Raw genomic sequence first — 22,605 nt, 5'->3', positions numbered from 1 at the left:
CCGTGGCAATCGGCATCGATCCGCGCAACGACGCAGAGTCTGTATTAACCTCGCGTACTTTCGCGGAGTTAATCCGCCGCATACGTACGCGGCGGATCGAGTGAAAAGTTATCCACCTACATGTACATACATGTATGGGAAGCGTAGAATTAATTACACGCAACTGTTAATGTTTCGTTCGATTATCATTATTAAATTTGTAATCCGTAACACACTTCCGAATTTTAATGCTAACGCGAACTTAAGCAAATTCTAGCGTCAAATAAACAGTGCTAAAATTCATAAAAAGCGCGCGAAAATTATGCAGACATGTAGAACGTCGTTTGGAAAGTTTGGGTGTATTTTGTGTTGTATAAATACATGAACATCACGTCACGCGTAAATCGCGTGTTCAGTTGAAAAAAAAGCCCCGATTAGACGTTATTTCATCATCTCTATAAATAGTAACACATGCCAAAATGTATTTGATACTTAAGGAAATATCGAGAATGTTTGTGTATTGTAAATATTTACCAGCATTTGCTTTAAAACTGGAATATACAGAATTATCGGGTAATTAGTAGCGATATTAACTGTATAATATGAACAAAATAAAACGTGTTTACAAACACATATTCAAACAATAGTTATAATAAGCTGATAATTAACAAAACAACAAATACGTCCTCACCGTCTTGATTATTGATGTGGCTTCAAACAGCTTATTTTCTCAGCTTAAATATAATAGCAAAATCAACATGCAATTAATTTATAAATCCACCATATGCTGGAGCCTTGATCACTTGTATGTGCGAAAACATAATTACGTGACATTGTTTATGTGTGAAATACATACACTACGGGCGGGAAACAAACTTAATTGGCCAGACACATTAACTATGCTTACATGTTTATGCTAATACACTCCGCGCACAATAAATTTATTATGATTTTAATTATTATTATAATTGTTCTTTCAAAATTTGTTTACTACATGTAACTAAAAATTTTAAAAAGATTTTTTATTTCATGATGCGCATCGACTCGGCATCATGTCGCGGATCGCGGCATGCCTCGGCGGACAGATGCGAAGTTTCGCAGCGAAATGCGACTTGTCGCCGCATACTGACGCGGCATCGACTCATTTCGCCTTGCCGCCGCGGATCGCGAAATACGTTTGTTCCGCATTGGCTGTACTGTATTTACTTTTAAAAGTTATTACATACAAACACATTGTCTTTTTCCATGCTCACATCAAGCAGACTAGTTCATTACATTTAAACAGCAGTCAGTTACTATAACATTTTGTCTTTAACAGAATTAATTTCCTTTTCCAGTTCTTCCAGCTCTCTCCTCTTATTCAGTTAACCACCCTGGTTTGAAAGGACACTTCCCCATCCCTGCGTTTTTACTCGCAAAAATTGATCACAATGGAGAACCTCTGACGTAGTACACATAATCTGTGACGTGTACACATAACGTTTCGTACTAAATAGTGTACAAAACTTATATTTCGTATTCAACTTTTTTGCGCGAAGGAATTTATGATAAATTTTCATAATATTTCCCTTAAGAACGATTTAAGTAAAATAATTAAAGCAATGATAAAAGTAATTTTGAGCATAAAAAAAAAACATTTTCAAGGCTTTTTTACATGAAATAAGCATTTTTCAAGCACTTTTTCAAGGCCAACCTTTGTTCAAGGGCTTTTCAAGCCTTGGACTCGTTTTCAAGCACTTTTCAAGCCCTGTGCGAACCCTGTTCTAGACTGTTCACAAGGTTTCTCTATAGCCATATAAGGAATACTGCCCCGGCCCCTGGCGGCCATGTTTTTCAACAGACCGGAACCATTTTTGAACTCAATCAACATATCATTTAGACAAACATTTTGACAAAGTTACATGAAGATTGGGCATCAAATGTGACTTCTAAAGTGTTCACAAGGTTTTTCTTTTTTTTGACCTAGTGACCTAGTTTTTGACCCAGCATGACCCAGTTTCGAACTCAGTAGAGGTATCAATGGGACAAATGTTCTGACCAAATTTCATGAAGATCAGACAATAAATTTGGCCTCTAGAGTGTTCACAAGGCAAATATTGATGACGCACGACGCACGACTGACAAAAGGGAATCACAAAAGCTCACCATGAGAACGTTGTGCTCAGGTGAGCTTAAAATGTATAGCTCGTATAAATATTTAAGAGCGCAACCACACACCATGTCATATTGGAGGTTACCTGGAAGTGTATTGGAGACTTTTCTTATGCAACTACTTTCAACCTTTAATATTTCTATTAATATCTCTGTTATAAGTAAAGATTTTCATTCCAAATTGTATATGTGATCATTGACTACATTTGGTGCAAGCTAACGATAAAATCAATCATCCATGACGATTAGACTATTTATCACGTGGGGTGGTTATCATGCTATTTTCCAAAATGCGCGGTTTCGCTTCTAACAGAGATATTCAAATTTGAAAAGAGCTGCATTAGAAAAGTCTCCAAGTGTATTGCATGGGCGATACGGGTTAACAATTTGTATAGCATCAATTGTTGAAACAATAATATCATGTGCTTGTAAAATAAAAAGCTGTATAGTATAAACTACTTTTATGGATGTTTCACTTAAGCTGATGGGTGAAACCATTGTCAATAACCTCTATACACAACAAATATTTATTAAGGCTATAAACAGGGGTGTCAGAAAATTTAGTGTCCAAAAACTAACAGTAACTACTGTAAGTAACAAAACCCAAATCTGCATTTAGACTGAAGATAACTAAGTATCATTTCTTTATTATTTAAAAGGTTCAAAAGAGTGTACTTCTAAAGTATCCATGCAAAAAACTTTTTGTTCTTGATCCTTTTGGTCACATATTCACATAAAACTTATGAACACTAGTGACAATGTGTAAATTTTCCGAAATCAGCAATCCATACTGAGCTCAATATCTATGTATCCCTATGTATCAATAATAACCTTATCTACTCCGAGTTAATCAGTATTCTGTTTAGCTCTGAATGCCTCACAGACTCTGTTGATTGTTAGTGGTGTGAAAGAGGACTTAGTGATTATATGCATTGTATTGTTATTATGTTGAATGATTACATTACACATGTCGAGTATTTTATTATTAAATTTTAAATAGAAAAAAGCTGGAACATTTTTGTTTCAAGTATATATCTTTTAAACACGAAAGTATAGTCTATAGTGTTATTACAATTCGACCTACATGTAAGTAAATAATCTTATGTATCCCAAAGCACATTATCAAAGACACAGATATTTTATTTTTATTAGTCTATTTCTAGCGCATACATATAAAGAGAATTTCATTCGCTTATTTTGATGAAACATTCTACAGGTATATTAAGTGGAGGTGGCGTAGTAGAAGCTGTGGCTTATACATGAAGTCACAAGGAGGTCCTTAGATCTTAAAATGCGGTTCAGTTTATAAAGTAAGTTTACTGGTTTGGACCCAATAAACCGTGCTATACTGGAATTGCAGTGTATCTACTCAGTGAGAGTGTTCTTAGCAATCTAAAACACAGGTCATTGCATCAATCTTCCCTACCGAAGTGTTCCCAGCTGCCTAGCCACCAGGAGGTCCTGGGATTGATCTCCACTGTGGGAGTGTTCCCAGCTGCCTAGCCACCAGGGGGTCCTGGCATTGATCTCCACTGTGGGAATGTTCCCAGCTGCCTAGCCACCAGGAGGTCACAGGATTGATCCCCTCTGCGGGAGTGTTCCCAGCGGCCTAGACACCAGGAGGTCCTGGCATTGATCTCCACTGTTGGAATGTTCCCAACTGCCTAGCCACCAGGAGGTCCTAGGGCTGATCTCACTGTTGGAGTGTTCCCGGCTGCCTGCCCACCAAGAGGTCCTGGCATTGATCTCCACTGTGGGAGTGTTCCCAGCGGCCTAGACACCAGGAGGTCCTGGGATTGATCTCCTCTGCAGGAGTGTTCCCAGCTGCCTAGCCACCAGGAGGTCCTGGGATCGATCTCCACTGTGGGAGTGCTCCCAGCTGCCTAGCCACCAGGAGGTCCTGGGACTGATCTCCACCGTGGGAATGTTCCCAGCTGCCTAGCCACCAGGAGGTCCTGGGATTGATCTCCACTGTGGGAGTGTTCCCAGCTGCCTAGCCACTAGGAGGTCCTGGGGTTGATTTCCACAGTGGCAATGTTCCCAGCTGAATAGCCACCAGGATGTCCTGGGGTTGATCTCCACTGTGGGAGTGTTCCCAGCAGCCTAGGCACCAGGAGGTCCTGGGGTTGATCTCAACTGTGGGAGTGTTCCCAGCTGCCTAGCAACCAGAAGGTGTTCCGGGCTTCCTAGCCAACAGGAGGTCCTAAGATTGATCTCCACTGTGGGAGTGTTCCGTGCTGCCTAGGCACCAGGAGGTCATGGGATTGATCTCCACTGTGGGAGTGTTACTAGCTGCCTAGCCACCAGGAGGTCCTGGGGTTGATCTCCACTGTGGGAGTGTTCCCAGCTGCCTAGACACCAGGAGGTCCTGGGATTAATCTCAACTGTGGGAGTGTTCCCAGCTGCCTAGCCACCAGGAGGTCATGGGATTGATCTCTTGTGTGGGAGTGTTCCCAGCTGCCTAGGCACCAGGAGGTCATGGGATTAATCTCCACTGTGGGAGTGTTCCCAGCTGCCTAGGCACCAGGAGGTCATGGGATTGATCTCTTGTGTGGGAGTGTTCCCAGCTGCCTAGCCACCAGGAGGTCCTGGGATCGATCTCCACTGTGGGAGTGTTCCCAGCTGCCTAGGCACCAGGAGGTCATGGGATTGATCTCTTGGGTGGGAGTGTTCCCAGCTGCCTAGGCACCAGGAGGTCATGGGATTGATCTCTTGTGTGGGAGTGTTCCCAGCTGCCTAGCCACCAGGAGGTCCTGGGATCGATCTCCACTGTGGGAGTGTTCCCAGCTGCCTAGCCACCAGGAGGTCCTGGGGTTGATCTCCACTGTGGGAGTGTTCCCGGCTGCCTAGACACCATGAGGTCCTGGGATTAATCTCCACTGTGGAAGTGTTCCCAGCTGCCTAGCCACCATGAGGTCTTGGGATTAATCTTCACTGTGTGGAGTGTTCCCAGCTGCCTAGACACCAGGAGGTCCTGGGATTAATCTCCACTGTGGGAGTGTTCCCAGCTGCCTAGACACCATGAGGTCCTGGGATTAATCTCCACTGTGGGAGTGTTCCCAGCTGCCTAGACTCCATGAGGTCCTGGGATTAATCTCAACTGTGGGAGAGTTCCCAGCTGCCTAGGCACCATGAGGTCCTGGGATTAATCTCCACTGTGGGAGTGTTCCCATCTGCCTAGACACCAGGAGGTCCTGGGATTGATCTCCTCTGTGGGAGTGTTCCCAGCTGCCTAGCCACAAGGAGGTCCTGGGATTGATCTCCACTGTGGGAGTGTTCCCAGCTGCCTAGCCCCCAGGAGGTCCTGGGATTGATCTCTGTGGGAGTGTTCCCAGCTGCCTAGCCACCAGGATGTCCTGGGATTGATCTCCACTGTGGGAGTGTTCCCAGCTGCCTAGCCATCAGGAGGTCCTGGAATTGATCTCCTCTGTGGGTGTGTTCCCAGCTGCCTAGCCCCCAGGAGGTCTTGGGATTGATCTCCACTGTGGGAGTGTTCCCGGCTGCCTAGCCCCCAGGAGGTCCTGGGATTGATCTCCTCTGCAGGAGTGTTCCCGGCTGCCTAGCCACCAGAAGGTCATGGGATTGATCTCCTCTGTGGGTGTCTTCCCAGCTGCCTAGCCATCAGGAGGTCCTGGGATTGATCTCCTCTGCAGGAGTGTTTCCAGCTGCCTAAGTACCAGGAAGTCCTGGGATTGATTTCTGTGGGAGTGTTCCCAGCTGCCTAGCCACCAGGATGTCCTGGGACTGATCTCCATGGTGGGAGTGTTCCCAGCTGCCTAGCCACCAGGAGGTCCTGGGATTGATCTCCACTGTGGGAGTGCTCCCAGCTGCCTAGCCACCAGGAGGTCCTGGGACTGATCTCCACCGTGGGAATGTTCCCAGCTGCCTAGCCACCAGGAGGTCCTGGGATTGATCTCCACTGTGGGAGTGTTCCCAGCTGCCTAGCCACTAGGAGGTCCTGGGGTTGATTTCCACAGTGGCAATGTTCCCAGCTGAATAGCCACCAGGATGTCCTGGGGTTGATCTCCACTGTGGGAGTGTTCCCAGCTGCCTAGGCACCAGGAGGTCCTGGGGTTGATCTCAACTGTGGGAGTGTTCCCAGCTGCCTAGCAACCAGAAGGTGTTCCGGGCTTCCTAGCCAACAGGAGGTCCTAAGATTGATCACCACTGTGGGAGTGTTCCCAGCTGCCTAGGCACCAGGAGGTCATGGGATTGATCTCCACTGTGGGAGTGTTCCCAGCTGCCTAGACACCATGAGGTCCTGGGATTAATCTCCACTGTGGTAGTGTTCCCAGCTGCCTAGCCACCATGAGGTCTTGGGATTAATCTCCACTGTGTAGAGTGTTCCCAGCTGCCTAGACACCAGGAGGTCATGGGATTGATCTCTTGTGTGGGAGTGTTCCCAGCTGCCTAGACACCATGAGGTCTTGGGATTAATCTCCACTGTGGGAGTGTTCCCAGCTGCTAGACTCCATGAGGTCCTGGGATTAATCTCAACTGTGGGAGAGTTCCCAGCTGCCTAGGCACCATGAGGTCCTGGGATTAATCTCCACTGTGGGAGTGTTCCCATCTGCCTAGACACCAGGAGGTCCTGGGATTGATCTCCTCTGTGGGAGTGTTCCCAGCTGCCTAGCCACAAGGAGGTCCTGGGATTGATCTCCACTGTGGAAGTGTTCCCAGATGCCTAGCCACCAGGATGTCCTGGGACTGATCTCCATGGTGGGAGTGTTCCCAGCTGCCTAGCCCCCAGGAGGTCCTGGGATTGATCTCCTCTGTGGGTGTGTTCCCAGCTGCCTAACCCCAAGAAGGTCCTGGGATTGATCTCCTCTGTGGGAGTGTTCCCAGCTGCCTAGACACCAGGAGGTCCTGGGATTGATCTCCTCTGCGGGAGTGTTCCCGGCTGCCTAGCCACCAGGAGGTCCTGGGATTGATCTCCTCTGTGGGTGTCTTCCCAGCTGCCTAGCCATCAGGAGGTCCTGGGATTGATCTCCTCTGCGGGAGTGTTCCCAGCTGCCTAAGTACCAGGAAGTCCTGGGATTGATTTCTGGGGAAGTGTTCCCAGCTGCCTAGCCACCAGGATGTCCTGGGACTGATCTCCACGGTGGGAGTGTTTCCAGCTGCCTAGCCATCAGGAGGTCCTGGAATTGATCTCGTCTGTGGGAGTGTTCCCAGCTGCCTAGCCACTAGGAGGTCCTGGGACTGATCTCCTGTGTGGGAGTGTTCCCAGCTGCCTAGGTACCAGGAAGTCCTGTGATTTATCTCCACTGTTGGAGTGTTCCCAGCTGCCTAGCCACCAGGAGGTCCTGGCATTGATCTCTACTATTGGAGTGTTCCCAGCTGCCTAGGCACCAGGAGGTCCTGGGATTAATCTCCTCTATGGGAATGTTCCCAGCTGGCTAGCCACCAGGAGGGTCTGGGGTTGATCTCCACTGTTGAAGTAGTCCTAGCTGCCTAGCCACCAGGAGGTCATGGGATTGATCTCTTGTGTGGGAGTTTTCCCAGCTGCCAAGCCCCCAGGAGGTCATGGGATTGATCTCCACTGTGGGAATGTTCCCAGCTGCCTAAGTTCCAGGAGGTCCTGGGATTGATCTCCTGTGTGGGAGTGTTCCCAGCTGCCTAGCCACCAGGAGGTCCTGGGATCGATCTCAACTGTGGAAGTGTTCCTAGCTGAATAGCCACCAGGATGTCCTGGGATTGATCTCCACTGTGGGAGTGTTTCCAGCTGCCTAGCCACCAGGAGGTCCTGGGATTGATCTCCTGTGTGGGAGTGTTCCCAGCTGCCTCACCACCAGGAGGTCCTGGGATTAATCTCCACTGTGGGAGTGTTCCCAGCTGCCAAGGCACCAGGAGGTCCTGGGATTGATCTCAACTGTGGGAGTGTTCCTGGCTGCCTAGCCACTAGGAGGTCCTGGCATTGATCTCCACTGTGGGAGTGTTCCCAGCTGCCTAGGCACCAGGAGGTCATGGAATCGATCTCTTGTGTGGGAGTGTTCCCAGCTGCCTAGCCACCAGGAGCTCATGGGATTGATTTCTTGTGTGGGAGTGTTCCCAGCTGCCTAGCCACCAGGGGGTCCTGGGATCGATCTTAACTTTGGGAGTGTTCCCAGCTGCCTAGGCACCAGGAGGTCCTGGGATTGATCTCAACTGTGGGAGTGTTCCCAGCTGCCTAGACACTAGGAGGTCCTGGCATTGATCTCCACTGTGGGAGTGTTCCCAGCTGCCTAGGCACCAGAAGGTCATGGGATTGATCTCTTGTGTGGGAGTGTTCCCAGCTGCCTAGGCACCAGGAGGTCCTGGGGTTGATCTCTTGTGTGGGAGTGTTCCCAGCTGCCTAGCCACCAGGGGGTCCTGGGGTTGATCTCCACTGTGGGAGTGTTCCCAGCTGCCTAGGCACCAGGAGGTCCTGGGGTTGATCTCTTGTGTGGGAGTGTTCCAAGCTGCCTAGCCACCAGGAGGTCCTGGGGTTGATCTCCACTGTGGGAGTGTTCCTGGCTGCCTAGGCACCAGGAGGTCATGGGATTGATCTCTTGTGTGGGAGTGTTCCCAGCTGCCTAGCCACCAGGGGGTCCTGGGATCGATCTTAACTGTGGGAGTGTTCCCAGCTGCCTAGGCACCAGGAGGTCCTGGGATTGATCTCAACTGTGGGAGTGTTCCCAGCTGCCTAGCCACTAGGAGGTCCTGGCATTGATCTCCACTGTGGGAGTGTTCCCAGCTGCCTAGCCACCAGGAGGTCATGGGATTGATCTCTTGTGTGGGAGTGATCCCAGCTGCCTAGCCACCAGGGGGTCCTGGGATCGATCTTACTGTGGGAGTGTTCCCAGCTGCCTAGCCACCAGGAGGTCATGGGATTGATCTCGTCTGTGCGAGTGTTCCCAGCTGCCTAGACTCCATGAGGTCCTGTGATTAATCTCAACTGTGGGAGTGTTCCCAGTTGCCTAGCCACCAGGAGGTCCTGGGATCGATCTCAACTGTGGAAGTGTTCCTAGCTGAATAGCCACCAGGATGTCCTGGGATTGATCTTAACTGTGGAAGTGTTTCCAGCTGCCTAGCCACCAGGAGGTCCTGGGATTGATCTCCTGTGTGGAAGTGTTCCCAGCTGCCTAGCCACCAGGAGGTCCTGGGATTAATCTCCACTGTCGGAGTGTTCCCAGCTGCCAAGGCACCAGGAGGTCCTGGGATTGATCTTAACTGTGGAAGTGTTCCCAGCTGCCTAGGCACCAGGAGGTCATGGGATTGATCTCTTGTGTGGGAGTGTTCCCAGCTTCCTAGCCACCAGGATGTCATGGGATTGATCTCCACTGTGGGAATGTTCCTAGCTGCCTAGACTCCATGAGGTCCTGTGATTAATCTCAACTGTGGGAGTGTTCCCAGCTGCCTAGCCACCAGGAGGTCCTGGGATCGATCTCAACTGTGGAAGTGTTCCTAGCTGAATAGCCACCAAGATGGCCTGGGATTGATCTCCACTGTGGGAGTGTTTCCAGCTGCCTAGCCACCAGGAGGTCATGGGATTGATCAATTGATAAATTTTGGGGGAGCATAATAAAATGTTATATTACACCTCAGAGATATTGGTCCTTCTATATCTATATGACCGGTTTCAGTCTGTAAAATGCGATAGAGAAACCTAAGAGTATATGGACCAGTCACTATTTTTTTGTATATGGACCGTTCAGGGTTACACACCGCTAAATGTGCACTGTGTTGACGCCTTTTATTGAACAGCATTGACACTGTTTCAGCTTTAACAAGAGTACAAAAAAACTTAATTTAGAATAAACAACAAGCTAACCTCAATGCCAACGTTAATACAATGTTTAAAACAATAAAGTCGGAACGATATTCACTTCCATTTTCTATTCTTCCATCCCTTTATCCAAACTTATTTGAAATCACACTATTTTATTGTATCTATTCCTATCGAAGTTTACATTATGTACGATAAACACACAATTCGAAATACGTTAAATAATTTTGCATTCGTTTGATGCCTTAAACAAATAAGTAACTGTTAAAAAAACACCACGTCCAACATGTCCTAAACATCCAGAGCATTTATCTCCAACTGGAATGTTTCGTCAGAGAAACTACGTCACACGATATACGTCATCGTTTGCGCATTCAGTTGCATGAAAAATAAAAGTACAGAAAGCCGGTTCAACACTGTACAATGATACAGGGGATACTCTTTGGTGTAATATAAGAAATAGTAAACTCCACTTCGGTTCCAATGGCATTATAGTGACCAGCCAGGCAGCCAAAAACTGTAAATGGACCTCAGCCTACGGCTTGGGTCCATATTTGTGGCTGCCTGGCTGGTCACTATAATGCCATAGGGACCTCAGTGGGGTTAACTAGTTCTTAAATAATAAATATTTATTAAGAAACTGATATGTTATCAAAGCATGCGATCTCAAATTACTTTTGTTTCTATTGAGTACATGAACGAGCAATATGACATGCTTAACGTATACTTAAACTACTAAATAATTGTTCAATTAACGGGTTACTAAACGGTAACGGCAAAAGGTTAACCGGTTAATGTTTTTTGTAACCTCTTTCATCCCTAGTATTTAACATTTATGAATATTGGATACATGATTTGATGTTTGAAAACACATATATATTTCCCAATTACCAATTTTGAGAGTTCAGAAGACCATGTGTTCATGGTGATAACATTCTCTTGGGGAACCCAATTCTTGTAGACCTCGACTAAGGTCTGAATAGCGGCCCTCCCGTCCTGAGTCTGCTCTCCACCAATCAGAACACGGTCAGGCCGCAGTAGATCTTTCACTGCAGTGCCCTCTGCAAGGAACTCTGGGTTTGATAGCACCTGAAATGTTTTTGCAATTAAACAAGATTGGCAGAGAAAGATCAAATTTACATCACAGTTTCATACAAGCCATTACAGAAAAGTTTCAGTATAAGTTGATTATCACTAAAATATTTATGTTTAATTGACTGTTTGACTGGCTCTCTTAGTCAAGAGCAGTGGAATACAAATCCGAGGATTGTGGATGTAATTTCTGGTCCTATCATCCACCTTTAGTGGGCATTCATCATTACATACTTTATATCATTTAGTTTTGGCATTTAGCAGTTAACAATACACTCAAACAATCAAAGGATCGGTTAATATTTTAAATAACTCAATTTCCTGAATGCTAAATAATATAATAAATTAGACCATGTATATCACCACAAGCAGTGCTTTCCACAGGCCATTTAACTGGTCCCTCACCGGGGCGCTTGAATTTCGAAATCGGAGTCTACGGGCGCCTCAAATTTTCTGATCAGTGTATTTTGGCTTCTATTGCAAATAGTCATTCTTAAGATCAAAGCGATATCGACATTGCCGAAAATTTTGAAAGCCAATTAATGATCCTCTGTCAACTACATCTAACGCTTAACCCAACTAAAGCCCGCTTGGCGGTGCCTAGCTGTATTGGAAAATCAATATTGGCCAATGAGAGCGTACGCTTTGTATAAGGGACAGCACTCGTAGGCAGGCACTACTGCAGACGACTCGTAACAAACATGTAATTGCCACAGAAATCTTGGCTTAGAAAACTGATAATGGCTATGATCCTCGTGGAAGTTGTGCATTTCATGAAATACTCTCAAACATTTACTTGACTCGAACAGCATTTAAACAAATTATCGTTGAATTCATTTCGCAACTGTTCATGTTTTCTTGAAGTCTCAAATGAGCATAATTAAATTTGTAATCGGAAACCCACTTCCAAATGTAAATGTTAACTCTACATTAACAGATTCTTGCTTTAAATAAACAGTGATAATTTATTTTGTGTTGACCCTTTGTCTCAATAAAAAGGGCGCGAAAATTATGCAGCATGTACAACGTCATGTCATATACATAGAAAGTGTGGGTGTATCGAGCGTTGTATTATCAAGCACACACCACGTCAAGCAATTTACGCATGTTCAGTGGCAATATTTCATCAAATCTATAAATTGTCACTAATGCTGAAATTTATTTGATACTTGAGAAAAATGGCAATGTTTGTTGTAAAAGAAATTATTGAGCACTTTTATTGTCAATATTTACCAGAAAGTGCTTTTAAAAATGGGATTATGGGGTAATGAATAGAAACTTGAAAAGTAGTAAGTATGCAGTGATAGAGGCGGGTTGATATGGATGTATTGGAGAATTGTTCGAGTCAGGATTTTTCTATCTTTGTGGGAAAGTTTTAAAACAATTATTAAAATATGTCTTTATAAATGACTTTATAGCTGGGGGGTTTTCTTGAAAAGTCATAGCGCACCAAATGACGTCTTTTGACGCTGTTTTTCTTAGAGTTATAACACATGACAGAACGTCAATTGACACATAATTTTTTTTTAAATCAACTTCGGAAGGGGACACCCCTCCCGAAGCCACCTCTATCAGCCCCGGGCCGGCTGAAAAAATTCCTGTGGAAAGCACTGACCACAAGTGTATATGTCATACTCTAGCAAAGAAGTACACAAGAATGTAACAGAGAGGTTAATTTCCAATTTCAATTTCAAATTAAACTTATTACAATCATGGCCATACTGATGACAATTTAACCTTTATTGGCACCAATTAGAGAAGGTGTGAATATAATTGGTTATTACTTATATATGCAAATTATTTTGCTTAGTTTTCACTCACGCTTCAATAATGTTTCAATAAATTTACCATATTAAAATTGATACAATACAATCTAGATACTAGTTTATCAAGTTAAACACAAACAAGAGCTGTCAGAGGACAGCGCGCTCGACTATTCGAGTGCTTGACAGTATAACGTAAGCCATCATGGAGGGGGGGGGGGTATAATGTGGGTGTGTGATCATTTAATAGATGATCTTTCAAAAATAAGAAAGAAAAAAAAAAATTGGGAGGGGGGTTTGGGGAGGGTTCTGGGGTGGGGCATGGGGAATGGTTTGGGTGGAGTGCATTGTGATATGTCAGGTAAGTGTTGTTTTGTCAAAGTATGAATCAAATGTGATCATAAAAAAAGGAGTTATGGCAATGTAAGCAAAATTTATTAATTTTACCTTGAGAGTCAAGGTCATTCAAAGGTCAAGGTCAAATTAAATTTGCCAGGTACAGTACCATCATGATAGTAAGAAAGTATTTGAAGTTTGAAAGCAATAGCCTTGATACTTTAGAAGTAAAGTGGATGTAAACACAAAATTTAACAAAATATTCAAAGTTACTAAGACAAAAAAGGGCCATAATTCCGTTAAAAAGCCAACCAGAGTTATGCAACTTGCCCTGTACAGTCCCCTTACAATAGTTAGCGAGTTTTCCAAGTCTGAAAGCAATAGCTATGATACTTCAGGAGTAAAATGGACCAAAACACAAAACTTAACCAAATCTTCAATTATCTAAGTATAAAAGGGGCCATAATTCTGGGTACTTAATATTTGGGGTAGTACGCAAACTTTAACATAGATTTATCAATAATATGCATATTCTAAGTATATAAGGGGCCATAATTCTGTCAAAATGCTTGATATAGTTGTCTGCTCTTGTTTATAGATTGGGGTCATGTTGGTTAAGAAGTATGCAAAATATAAAAGCAATTTGTCAAAAGACATAGGAAATATTTGGGGGTTGTACGCAAACTTTAACATAGATTTATCAATAATATGCATATTCTAAGTATAAAAGGGGCCATAATTCTGTCAAAATGCTTGATACAAATGTCTGCTCTTGTTAATAGATTGGGGTCATGTTGGTAAAGAAGTATGCAAAATATAAAAGCAATATGTCAAAGGACATAGGAAATATTTGGGGTAGTGCGCAAACTTTAACATTTGCACGCTAACGCTAACGGGAACGCCGACGCCGGGGTGAGTAGGATAGCTCTACTATATATATTTCATATATAATAGTCGAGCTAAAAAACAAATACAAATAAATACGCTTTTATTATGTCAAAAATAAAAACAGAAACGATTTCAATCAGGTGTTGATAACACATTGTCATCTTTTAATTGAATTTATCATCTTTATCATGTTGGCTGTTAAATATACATCTATGGACAAAAGGGCAGAGATACAAAGGAACTGACCTGTTCTGTGCAGCCCAAGATATCGATCATTAGAACAAACGTCCTGACCAAGTTTCATGAAAAGTGAACTATAAATGTAACTTCTAGGGTGCTAACAAGGTTTTATTATAACATTATAAGGATAAATTCCCTGCCCTGGTGGCCATGTTTTCCAACAGACCGGAACCATTTTTGACCTCATCCAAGATATCATGTTCTGACCAAGTTTCATGAAGATTATATAATAAATGTGACTTTTAGAGTGTAAACAAGTTTTAATTATAGTCATATTAGGAAAAATGCCCCGCCCCCTGACAGCCATGCTTTTCAACTAACTGAAACCATTTTCAAACTCTTCCAAGATATCATTGGGACAATTCTTCTAACCAAGTTTCATGAAGATCGGACAATAAATGTGGCCTTTAGAGAGTTAACAAGAATTTACTAAAGACAAATACATAAAGCCATATTAGGAAAAATGCCCCCCCCCCCTTGTGTTTCAAGCAAATGGAACCATTTTTGAACTCGTCAAAGATATCATTAGGACAAATCTGCTGACTAAGTTTCATGATGATCGGAAAATAAATGTGTCCTCTAGAGTATTAACAAGGTTTTGCTAAAGCCATATAAGGAAAAATGCCCCAACCCCTGGTGGCCATGTTTTTTTCAACAGACCAGAACCATTTTCAAACTCATCCAAGATAAAATTAGAACAAATGTTCTGACCAAGTTTCATGAAGATTGGACAATAAATGTGATTTTTAAAGAGTAAACAAGTTTTTACTATAGCCATATAAGGAAATATGACCAACCCCTGGCGGCCATGTTTTTCAACCAACGAAAACCATTTTCAAACTCATCCAAGATATCAAATCTTCTTACCAAGTTTCATGAAGATCAGACAATAAACCTGTCCTCTAGAGTGTTAACAAGGTTTCACAATAGCCATATAAGGTCAAATGCCCCGCCCTCTAGCGACCATGTTTTTCAACAGACCAGAATCCTTTTCAAACTCATCCAAGATATCATTAGAACAAATCTTCTGACCAGGTTTCATGAAGATTGGACTAATACTGTGACTTAAAGAGAGATAAAAAGTTTTTACCAAACCCATATATGGAAAAATGCCCGCCCCCTGGCTGCCATGTTTTTCAACCAACCGGAACCCTTTTTGAACTCATCTAAGATATCATAGGGACAAATCTTCTGACCAAGTTTCATAAAGATCAGACAATAATTGTGGCCTCTAGAGTGTTAACAAAGTTTTACCATAGCCTTATTTAGCGCATAATAGCCATTTAAGGAATAATGCCCCACTCCCTGGTGGCCATCTTTTTTAACCAACCAGAACCATTTTCAAAATCTTTCAAGATATCATTTGCATATATCTTCTGAGCAAGTTTCATGATGATCAGACAATAAATGTGGCCTCTAGAGTGTTAACAAGGTTTTACTATAGCCATATAAGGCTAAATGCCCCGCCCCCTGGCGGCCATGCTTTTCAGATCCATTTTGGAACTCATCTAAGATATCATTGGCACAAATCTTCAGACCAAATTTGATGAAGATCGGACAATAAATGTGGCCTCTAGAGTGTTAACAAGGCAAAAATTGATGCCACCCAACACAAGACTCTAGGGACAAAAGGCGATCACAAAAGCTCACCATGGGCACATTGTGCTAAGGTGAGCTATAAACACAATACACATACTGGACATGGAGGGTGTTAACAAGTACCACTTATCCTTACTATTCTAACTTAAGTAAGCTAACAGTATTGATACTTTTATACTGCATATGAATTGTACAGCAAATGCTGATTGTAATATAATTACACAGTGTAATGTTCTCCCATTTGTCTACCCGAGATATCAACAAACATAATGTCCCACAAATAATAATGATTTTGCAGTATTTATCATTGCATGGGTAAACATTTAAACTATAGTGTCATGAGTTGAAAAAGAGCTGCGTTTGTGAAACACAAAAAATCAATGGAACGAAGCTCAGGCTTCATCTGTATGTCATGTAGGTAGACTCACATACCAATAATCAGCTCAATATCTGAGGGCGTTGCATAAAAAGGTTATTATAGAAAAAAAATCCAAACCCATAACTTTGCCAACAATAAATGGACCGGAATGAATTTCACGTTTCATCTCTAGGTCATGTAGGTAGACTCACATACCAATAATCAGCTCAATATCTGAAAGTGTTGCATAAAAAACTTCTGGAAAATTTCTAAGTACAAGGCTGGTAACTTCGCCAAAAATCAATCGACCGTAACACATTTCTCACTCCATCTGTAGGTCTTGTAGGTAGACTCACATATAAAACAAGGGCTGTTTGTAAAACATGCATGCCCCCCATATGGGCTGTCAGTTGTAGTGGCAGCCATTGTGTGAATATGTTTTTTGTCACTGTGACCTTGACCTTTGACCTAGTGACCTGAAAACTAATAGGGGTCATTTGCCAGTTATGATCAATGTACCTATGAAGTTACATGATCCTAGGCGTAGGCATTCTTGAGTTATCATCCGGAAACCATTTTACTGTTTCGAGTCACTGTGACCTTGACCTTTGACCTAGTGACCTGAAAATCAATAGGGGTCATCTGCCAGTCGTGATCAATGTGCCTATGAAGTTACATGATCCTAGGCGTAGGCATTCTTGAGTTATCATCCAGAAACCATTTTACTGTTTCGAGTCTCTGTGACCTTGACCTTTGACCTAGTGACCTGAAAATCAATAGGGGTCATCTGCCAGTCATGATCAATGTTCCTATGAAGTTTCATGATCCTAGGCGTAAGCATTCTTGAGTTATCATCCGGAAACCATTTTACTGTTTGGAGTCACTGTGACCTTGACCTTTGACCGAGTGACCTGAAAATCAATAGGGGTCATCTGCCAGTTATTATCAATGTACCTATGAAGTTTCATGATCCTAGGCCTAAGCGTTCTTGAGTTATCATCCGGAAACCATCTGGTGGACCGACAGACCGACGGACCGACAGACCGACATGTGCAAAACAATATACCCCCTCTTCTTCGAAGAGAGACATAAAAATCAGCTCAATATCTAAAATAGTTCGATAGAAAAATTGAACAGTTATTATAGAGAAAATTTCTAAGTCCAAGAACCATAACTTCGCCAACTATCAATGGGCAGGAAGGAATTTCTCACTTCATTTTTAGTTAACTGAGGTTAAGAGCATTAGTTTTGCAAGCAAGATTTTATCATGACCCGAAACCTGATCACTGCCTTAATACGCGCTGAGAAATAACTCGTGGCATTGTTTCAGTTCTTGAACTACAATCAGTTACAAATAGAAACAAAATATGAACATCGTGTTAAATGAATAATTTTGAAAGGATCTTTATATCAAAAGTCGAAAAACTATTTTTTAGCCATAAGTGTCGCGGAAGAGTTAGTTTATAAATGATTAAAATAGTCCACTACGTGCTACGTCAGGCAAGTGGTATTTTTGCGCAGCACAGTTCATTCCAAATCTGAGGCTATTAATAGACGACTGCTGAATAACAATGTGATGTCGAGATTGCAATACACTAGTATGCGTCTTTTGCGTAAATTCTTTGATAGCGCTTAACTGATTTCTGGTAGTACAGCGGGAGGGGGGGGGGATCTGAAATGGCTGGAAAATGTTCTGAGGTTCGCAATAGACTGATGCCTATATTCACTTGAGTTTAGAAAACCCAACTTATCACCCTGGTACAAACAACGCCGGTCCATTATATCAACCAATAATAGCTTGATTTAAATAATAGTGGTTGATACGGTGTGTGTTTTCGAAAGAATTATAAACACACACACAGCCGATTCCTTTTTTGATCAACGGGAGAAAAACGGAAACAAGAGGGCCATGATGGCCCTGAATCGCTCACCTAACTAACCTTGCTACATCAACTTAAATTCTATCAGACCCATATACAATCCCAAGCCAGATTTCATTAATTAATACATTCTGACAAAATTTCATAAAGATGTGATGAAAACTGTGACCTCTTTCATCTACACAAGGTTTTACTAGAATTGGCCCGGTGACCTAATGTTTAACCCCAGATGACTCATTTACGATCCAAAATCAGATATTATCAAGATAAACATTCTGACCATATTTCATTAAGATCAGATGAAACTATGACCTCTATTGTCTACACAAGGTTTTTCTATGATTTGACCTAGTGACCTAGTTTTTGACCCCAGATGACCCAAATACAATCCCAACCCAGATTACATCAAGATAAACATTCTGACCAAATTTCATAAAGATTGGATGAAAACTGTGACCTCTATTGTCTACACAAGGTTTTTCTATTATTTGACCTAGTGACCTAGTTTTTGACCCCAGATGACCCAAATACAATCCAAACCCAGATTTCATCAAGATAAACATTCTGACCTAATTTCATAAAGATAAGATGAAAACTGAGACCTCTATTGTCTAAACAAGGTTTTTCTATTATTTGACCTTGTGACCTAGTTTTTGACCCCAGATGACCCAAATACAATCCCAACCCAGATTTCATCAAGATAAACTTTCTGACCAAATTTCATACAGATTGGATGAAAACTGTGACCTCTATTGCCTACACAAGGTTTTTCTATTATTTGACCTAGTTTTTGACCCCAAATGACCCAAATACAATCCCGACCCAGATTTCATCAAGATAAACATTCTGACCAAATTTCATACAGATTGGATGAAAACTGTGACCTCTACTGTCTACACAAACAAATTGTTGATGGACACACACACGCACAATGGTCACATAAGCTCACCATGTCACTTTCGTGACAGGTGAGCTAAAAATATGAAGAACTTTAAAAGTTATTGTAGGATCCAGAAAAGTGTGACAGACCGACAGACTCACAGAGCGCAAACCATAAGTCCCCTCCTGTGAATCTTGTGGGTTGAGAGAAGATATGTTGCCAGTAGTTTATATAAATAGTCATGAAGTCTTGGAATAAACTGTATCTAAGTTAAACAAGAGCTGTGTTGGTGAAACACAATGCCCCTTTCTGCGCTTTGAAGCCGCACAACAGCTATTTGAGAGAAAAATGGTAAGTCCATGGTCCGTTACTTCGTAAACAAGGTTATATTTAGAATGAAAAGGTCACAGTGACCTTGACCTAGTGACCTCAAACCATGTTTGATTGACATAGTGACCTCAAACCATGTTTGATTGTAGATCTCCATGAGATGCATGCACATGTGCAGTTTAAAGAACATAGACCCAAGAGTTTTCATTTTATGAGCAAGGCTAAAATTTTGGGACAGACACACACATACAATGACAGACAGACAGACAGACAGACAGACAGACAGACAGACAGACAGACAGACACAGACAGACAGACAGACAGACAGACAGACACAGACAGACAGACAGACAGACAGACAGGCCAAAAACAATATACCCCCTGATCATTCGATCTGGGGGCAAAATAAAAAGGGCAAACTTTGGCCATTTTTTAACCATGATGATAAAAATTGAGCACATAAAAGTTCATATCATAAGGAAAATGGTTAAATGTTGTTTATTGAAGTTTCAAACACCTGTTGACATGACTGACAAACAGATGTCCATGGTGATTCCAGAATACCCAACCTTCCATTACTGTACTTACCAAATAAAACACCCATGACCCTTGTTATTTGGTAAGATATTTTGGTAATAGTGTATATAAAAATTGTGAAATCCTATAATGTCTTAGTTAAACAAGAGCACCGCCTTGCGGGTGCAGACCGCTCATCTATTTTCTTTTTAAAGGTGAAGGGACTCTCATTTTCAATCACAAAGGAGGAGAGGGTCGGAGTGAAGAGGGGTGCATTGTGTGGGGGTGTGGACATTTATTACATTATCTTCCAAAAATGCAAAAAAAGGAAAAAAAATCTGGGGGGGGGTGGGGGGGGGTGGATTCTTGGGTGCGATGGTTGGACGGTATTTCAAACATAAAATAATAAAAATAAATATTTGTGTTTTTTAACCGTTTCAAAAAAAATAAAATTGGGGGGGGGGGGGTGAGGTGGGGTTGTGAGGGTGTGGTGGTAATTTGTGAGATGATCTTAAAAAAAAAAAAAAAAAAAAAAAAATTTAGGGGGGGGGGGGGGGGGAGGGATTCAGGTGGGGGGAGGGAGGGTGGGGGGATTCTTGGGTGCGATGGTTGGACGGTATTTCAAACATAAAATAGTCAAAATAAATAGTTTTGTTTTTTAACCGTTTAAAAAAAAAAAATTGGGGAGGGGGTGGGGTGGGGGGGGGGGGGGTTTAGTGTGAGGGTGTGGTGGTAATTTGTGAGATGATCTTAAAAAAAAAAAAAAAAAAAAAAGAATCAATTTAGGGGGGGGGGGGGGGATTCGGGTGGGGGGAGGGGGGGTGGGGGGGATTCTTGGGTGCGATGGTTGGACGGTATTTCCAACATAAAATAATCAAAATAAATAGTTTTGTTTTTTAACCGTTTTAAAAAAAAAATTGGGGAGGGGGTGGGGTGGGGGGGGGGTATAGTGTGACGGGTGTGGTGGTCATTTGTGAGATGATCTTAAAAAAAAAAAAAAAAAAAAAATAGGGGGGGGGGGAGGATTCGGGGGGGGGGGGGGGGGGGGGGGGGAAGGGGGGCACGGGCGATGGTTTGGGTGGAGTCTATTGTAGTAGGTCAGGTAAGAGTAGTTTTGTCAAAGTATCAATCAAATCTAATCATAAATAAAGAAGTTATGGCAATTTTAGCAAATTTTAATAATTTGACCTTGAGAGTCAAGGTCATTCAAAGGTCAAGGTAAAATTCAACTTGCCAGGTACAGTAACCTCATGATAGCATGAAAGTATTTGAAGTTTGAAAGCAATAGCCTTGATACTTAAGAAGTAAAGTGGATCGAAACACAAAATTTAACCATATATTCAAAGTTACTGAGTCAAAAAAGGGCCATAATTCCGTAAAAATGACATCCAGAGTTATGCAACTTGTCCTTTTACTGTACCCTTATGATAGTTTGCGAGTGTTCCAAGTATGAAAGCAATATCTATGATACTTTAGGGGTAAAGTGGACCAAAACACAAAACTTAACCAAACTTTCAATTTTCTAAGTATAAAGGGCCCATAATTCCGTCCAAATGCCAGTCAGAGTTACATAACTTTGCCTGCACAGTCCCCTTACGATAGTTAATAAGTGTTGCAAGTATGAAAGCAATAGCTTTGATACTGTAGGAATAAAGTGGACCTAAACACAAAACATAACCAAATTTTCAATTTTCTAAGTATAAAAAGGGCACATAATTCTGTCAAAATGCCAGTCAGAGTTACATTACTTTGCCTGCATAGTCCCCTTATGATAGTTAGTGTTGCAAGTATGATAGCAATAGCTTTGATACTTAAGGAATAAAATGGACCTAAAGACAAAACTTAACAAAAAATTTCAATTTTCTAAGTATAAAAAGGGCACATAATTCTGTCAAAATGCAGGCCAGAGTTATCTAACTTTGCCTGCCCAGTCCCCTCATGATAGTAAGTAAGTGCACCAAGTTTGAATACAATAGCATTGATACTTTCTGAAAAAAGTGGACCTAAACGCAAAACTTAACCAAAATTTTCAAATTTCTAAGTATAAAAAGGGCACATAATTCAGTCAAAATGCACGCCAGAGTTATCTAACTTTGCCTGCCCAGTCCCCTCATGATAGTAAGTAAGTGTACCAAGTTTGAATGCAATAGCATTGATACTTTCTGAGAAAAGTGGACCTAAACGCAAAACTTAACCGGACGCCGACGCCGACGCCAAGGTGATGACAATAGCTCATAATTTTTTTTCAAAAAATAGATGAGCTAAAAATTAGGATAACTTTTATGTTTAAGGTTAGATGATAAAAAAACATGCACAACTTCATATAATTAGGAACACTGCTAGCAAATTTGAATGTCATATGTTGAAAAGGTTATTAGAACGTTTTAAGTCTACGGACACATGTTCAAGGGGATTCCAGATTACCCACTATATCTTTGAAGCTGAGAGTACATAAAAAAACACATCTACAAATTGTAGACAGCCACAATGTGGGGCCAATGTCGAACACAAACACTGCAACATGGTTTTCTTAATGAACAGTCGACCTCTTCCACAAATAATGAAACTAATCAACAACAAGATATCATCCACTAAACAGGCAACCCATGTTCGCATAAGGAAAAGGGTAACTTGGAAAAAAATGGTATCCATTTAACCCTTTACCAATCAACATATTTTGGACTGAACAATTTCTCAATTTCCCACAATGATCCAACCCTACCAGAGCAATTTCCTAAGCAATAATCACCTCCCATTTTAAAAATGGTATCCATTTAACCCTTTACCAATCAACATATTTTGGACTGAACAATTTCTCAATTTCCCACAATGATTCAACCCTACCAGAG

The 22,605-nt window shown here is 42.3% G+C and overlaps 1 protein-coding gene across 4 annotated transcripts in view; it reads right to left on the bottom strand.

The window, feature by feature from the left end:
* Positions 1-22,605, bottom strand: part of LOC127879242 (UDP-glucose 6-dehydrogenase-like) — a 127,811-nt gene that overhangs the window by 31,520 nt on the left and 73,686 nt on the right. For all 4 annotated transcript variants that reach the window (XM_052425999.1, XM_052425997.1, XM_052425998.1 and 1 more), the window contains exon 5: positions 10,766-10,963. In XM_052425999.1, the coding sequence (XP_052281959.1) occupies positions 10,766-10,963 (198 nt within the window). The remainder of the gene's footprint in view (positions 1-10,765; positions 10,964-22,605) is intronic.

Source organism: Dreissena polymorpha, chromosome 4 (genome assembly GCF_020536995.1).
Source record: "Dreissena polymorpha isolate Duluth1 chromosome 4, UMN_Dpol_1.0, whole genome shotgun sequence".
Taxonomy (NCBI): Eukaryota; Metazoa; Mollusca; class Bivalvia; order Myida; family Dreissenidae; genus Dreissena; species Dreissena polymorpha.
The sequence above is the reverse complement of the archived record's forward strand: the minus strand, read 5'-3'. Positions and strand labels throughout refer to the sequence as shown.